The sequence below is a fragment of the Seriola lalandi genome, unplaced genomic scaffold (assembly GCF_002814215.2).
Source record: "Seriola lalandi dorsalis isolate HSWRI2012SDOR001 ecotype SW California unplaced genomic scaffold, Sedor1 jcf7180002053573, whole genome shotgun sequence".
In the NCBI taxonomy this organism is placed as follows: domain Eukaryota; kingdom Metazoa; phylum Chordata; class Actinopteri; order Carangiformes; family Carangidae; genus Seriola; species Seriola lalandi.
Genome location: NW_019524126.1, coordinates 12,442 through 17,534, shown reverse-complemented (window position 1 = coordinate 17,534; position 5,093 = coordinate 12,442). Strand labels below are relative to the sequence as shown.

The window sequence follows — 5,093 nt, the reverse complement described above, 5'->3', positions numbered from 1 at the left end:
AAGGGTTGCATGCAGCCAGGCTGAGGCTTGGCTCTGTCTGCAGATCTGAGGAACGCCGCCCACCAGGATCCTCCTCTCAGTCCTGCAACATCAAACCTTTTCTTTTTTCTTTTGGGGACATGACCCCCCACCACCCATCCCACCTCCTGCTCCTGTACTCCCTGCCTCCCCCCTCCTCCTCCCCCTCTCCCTTCTCTTCACTCGAATCTTTTTTTTAATTTGCGGTTGCATCAGCGCTCTCTAACATGCACGCCCCTGATTGGTTGGTTGGTTGGAGTCTTGAAAGCGTCTCAGTTTGCATGTGCCACAACACCACGCACAACTTTTTGCCCCCCCCGCCCTACCTCCTCCTTTGTTTCCAAGCTTCCACTTTCAGTTTTCTTTCAGTTCAGCAGATCTTCAATACTTTTTGTCTCCATATTTTTGGCTCCGCCCCCCTCCGCCCGTGGTAGCGTGGGTGAGAGGGAGCATGGTCGAGGCTGGGGTCGGGGGGGGGGGCAGGATCTTTGTGGTTCTAAGCTAACGATGCCTGTCCTATGATGTGTTCTGTGGTGTTTTGTTCTGCCGTGATTCTCAATGTCCTACGATGGTGCCTGTCGCCCTGCTGTCACCTGTCGCCCTGCTGTCACCTGGCGCCCTGCGGTCACCTGTCGCCCTGCGGTCACCTGTCGCCCTGCTGTCACCTGTCGCCCTGCTGTCACCTGGTCCTGGTCTGTTCCTTCAGGCGGAAAAGGTGCTGCTGTTCAGCCAGGACACCAACCTGACAGCTCTGCTGCTGGAGGCTAGAGACCTGGAGGCTCGAGTCATCATCCTCTCTGCCAGGTTTGTACAACAAAGGTCTTGGTTGGTTGCCAGGTTGTTTCCAGGGTTGTTTCTGGGCATTTCATTGGGCGTTTGGTTTAAACATGCAAGAACAACACGAAACGCGTCCTCTCAACCATTGATCGTTGAATTTACTCTGTTTTTATGAAGTCCAGCAGCATGTCCACGAACTCTAAATGTGAAGACTTCAGAAGTAAAATAGACACTAATAGATTTAATTCAGTATCAGAATATGAATTTTAACACCTTTAGAAACCCTGGAGAGTTTTGTCCTGAGGGGGGGGGGGTCGTAACTGCTGCTCTTCAGACCACCACAGTTCCACCTCTTCTGTAGAGAAACAACTTAGTTGCCTCCATACTTGATAACTACAGTTTCCAATCGGCCATTTTTAAGTCAGCCATTAGGGAAACTTGTTTTAATCATTTATGAAAAAACACTAATCTGGTTTTCAGACCAATCACAGTACAGAGACAGAGACAGCACTAGTGAAGATTGTAAATGAGCTCAGGTGCAATATGGATAAGAACAAACGTGTGTTCATACTACGTGACCTTTGACACAGTCAACCACTCTTCACTCTTTTACACAGACTTCAGCCTGATTGGCTGGTTCCCGTTTAGCTCACTGATAGAGAAAATCTGTAAAATTACTTATGGGGTCTCTCAAGGTTCAATTTTAGGTCCTACAATTTTTTGTATATCCTCTGCTATGCCCACGATACTCAATTTCATATTACCAAATCGATGCCCTTTTTGGCAGCATCTCAGATATAAGTTAGTATAAATTCTCTTATAAATCATATTATTTTATTTGTTTGGGTTTCGAAGGTTTTTGCATTTTGTTGTGATTCCAGACACATTGGCATGTTGTTGCTAGAGTGCTTGGTTGGTTTCTATAGGAATTTCTAAGGGGTTTCTAAGGTGTTTGTAGGTGTTTACCAGATGGGTATCTGGAGTAATTGCCTCTGTGCTGGAAGTTGGCTGCAAAGGTTTCTATGCGAGTGTTTTCAGGGTGTTACGAAGTGATTCTAGTCAGATTGTAGTTAGTGTGACTTTCAGGATATCATTACCTCTGGTTGCCAGGCGGTTTCCAGGGTTGTTTCTGGGCATTTCATTGGGTATTTGGGTTAAACACGCAAGAACAACCTTCTCAACCTTCATTATCTCTATGCTTATTGTATGTAACCGTCCATAAACCTGCTATGACACAATAGAAACAAACTTGTGTAACTTGTTTTTAAGTTTCCTTCGGTATCACATTGATTCAGTGATAGTTGTCTGAACATTCACGATACACTGCAGACAGGAGCTGCTAATAATTAACTCTGCATACTTTTAATGAGTCTCAGACTCTCAAACCCTTTTCCTTAGGTAGTAACTAAAGTGTTGTTAGGTGGTTGCTATGGGGACTTTGTCACGGTGCTGCTAGGTGGTTGCTATGGGGTCTGGGTGGTTGCTAGCATATTGTGAAGTGTTGTCAAATATTACCTGGTTGAGGGCTTGTTAGGATGTTGCTAGATGTTCGTCAGGGAGTATCTGGTGTTTCTTGTGCTTATTCTATGAGGATGTTAGGTTTTACGTAAGGGTTACCAGGAGGTACTGTATGCTGTACTGAAACACCTACAGCAGCGGCTCCCAACCTGCGGCCCACTGGTGGGCTGCGAAATGATTGCAAGTGGGCCGACAAGTGGGCCGACAATTCATACATTCAGTTGAATTTTGGTGAAAATATGTGATTATAAACAATAATCTTTAAAAGCTCCTTTCATTGAAGGTCTCTCACTGCGATTAGCCAATGATAGGAGGATAGGAGCTTTTTTGTTGTTGCCGGTTGCTGTCTAACTCTTTAGGTCTGCCTTGTATTAATTTATAATATAATATAACCCAACACATCACTAGTACGTCCCTTCACTGCTCTGCTGAGACTGGGAAACACTCGTTGACCGGCGACATAGTGCGTCACACACATGACTCTCCTGATATATAACGGCGTGCTGCGTCTACAAATGTTTCATGTTTTTTTTTAAAATTAAGCCACACTTCCTCTAATCCTTCGTTGTGGTTGGCGCTGACTGCCTCTCTCGAAAGCCTGACATCATTGTTTTGTGTGTGTTTTTGTGTTTGCAGTGAGGACGAAGCTGCAGCAGTGTATAAAGCCGCCCGGCAGCTCAACATGACCGGCTCTGGTTACGTCTGGCTGGTCGGAGAAAGAGAGATGACCGGCAAAGCACTGAGTGAAGCTCCAGATGGTAGGTCAACCCCTTCCTCCTCCTCTTCCTCACTAATGCTCTTCACACCTCTGCCTCACTCCCTCCTCCCCTCTGGGAGTTTCTGTCTCTCAGCTCTGCTTCCATCCAAGTCTCTGCCTAATTCTTAGTAGATGCCAACATTCAACTTTCCATTAGTGACGCTGGAGAGAATAAAACAGGCTGCAAAAAGACACCGAACCACAAGCTGCTGTCACCTGCAGACAGAAATAGATCAAAGTCTTCAGGAGCTGTTATTAGACTTCACTCGACTTTATTTCTTTGTTTCTATATTTGCACCGGCAGGTTTGAAGTAGTGAAGCTGAACAGAATTCAGACACAGCAGTTTAAAACCAGTTTCAGTTTCTGACACAGTTCACAGTGCATGAGTTCCCTCTGCAGTGAGCACAGCTACGAAATACATCTGATAATAGCAAGTAAAAGAGAAAGTAACTAAAGAAAAAATAAAACTACGTGGAGAAAAGAAACAGTCCTGCATTTATTCTATTAGAAATAAGAAAATAACGAGAATAACAATTTTAAGACAAAATACAAATTCTGATTCAACAGTTACTGTAAATAAATATGTGATAATTAATCTGCTTGATGGGAACATGAGCTGAATGATCCTGTTGTCTGGATTTATTCAACACATGTGGTTGCAGTGGTGTTATTAGGTGGTTACTTGGGTGGTTACCAGGGTAACAGGTTACCAGGTATTTGGTGGACTGCTTCTTTTCTCCTGTATTTGGGGTGTTACTTGCTAGGGTCGGTACCGTGCTGTTGGGGGTTGTTAAGATGTTGCTAGGTGGTTGCTAGGGTGTCTGGAATTGGGGTTTGCAGCAGTCATGATACTGTGAGTACCTCTAGCAGCAGGAGCTGTTGTCTGGCCCTAAAGCAGATTCTGCGGAGCCCAGCCGGATGTCCCCTGTCACGAAACGAGCACTCCCTCTGCACCTTGTCACAGCTCAGTACTAGAGAACCCACAATGCACCTGTCAGCAGGTGGAGTCCGCTGACAGGATGAGGTCTGGTTTCTGCTGGTTCAGGGTTACTAATATGAGGTTCTGTTTTTTCAGCAGGAACAATATTAAACTAAAATACCACTGTTAGCTTCATGCTAATTAGCCTCTGCCTGGTGATGTAATTGGTCGGATTAAAAAAAAAAAAAAGCCAGGAAGAGACAAATTAAAAGAAAGTAATACGTTATTATTTTTAATTAGGTTTTATTTGTGAGGTTTTTGGCTTATTGAGGCTTTGCTACAGCGAACAGGTTTTAAAACATTATTGTGTGTTTGCTTTGGCATTCGAAGGTTGTTGATGGGTGTTAGGGTGTCGTGAGAGTTATTCAGTTTCAACTCACAGCTCATGTTGGATATCAAGGTGCTTTAAAACCCTTAGTGTTCGATATTTTTCTCAGAGTCATAACTCGGTCAGATCTCAACACACAGACACGAAACACATATTATCCTTCTGTTTTTAAGTTTCCTTCAGGGATCCAGTAATATGTGTCTGAATATTCATGGCTACACTGCAAACAGGAAGTGCTAATAACTAATTCAGCGTACTTTTCACTGCTGTTCTCAGGTGTTGTTGTGCGGTGGTTCTTTCCATTTGAGAGCATCAGCTGTTTTAGTGATCATCATCATGGGCTTTAATATAACTGGATGGAAACATGGCTGCTCTCTGCCTCTCTCTCTCTGTCTCTCTCTGGTAGAGCTGTAGGTCTCTGGTGAAGGAAGCTAATCCTCCTTACAGTCAGTTAGCTTCTCAGCGTCCTGGTGTGTTTCTCTCTCTGGTTTCTTCTGACGCTGGTTGAACGTTTAAACATAAAAAAACAAACAGACATGTTTAAAGGTTCCTAACCACTGCTTTCTTTTCCGGCTCATTGTAACTGTGTGACCTTAAATGTGTCTAACATCTTTTTGTTTGTTTCATTTTCTATAGTGTGTGTCGTCCGCCTGCCCGTCTGCCCGTTCTCGCAGTAGACAAGCCAATAACATGTGCTGCTGTGTGGGGGAGGGGG

The 5,093-nt window shown here is 44.4% G+C and overlaps 1 protein-coding gene across 1 annotated transcript in view; it reads left to right on the top strand.

The window, feature by feature from the left end:
• Window positions 1–5,093, top strand: part of LOC111651299 (glutamate receptor ionotropic, NMDA 1-like) — a gene marked incomplete at both ends in the record, with an annotated part of 25,357 nt that overhangs the window by 7,928 nt on the left and 12,336 nt on the right. The window contains 2 exons of the mRNA XM_023401269.2: window positions 725–822; window positions 2,950–3,071. Coding sequence (XP_023257037.2) covers window positions 725–822; window positions 2,950–3,071 — 220 coding nt within the window. The remainder of the gene's footprint in view (window positions 1–724; window positions 823–2,949; window positions 3,072–5,093) is intronic.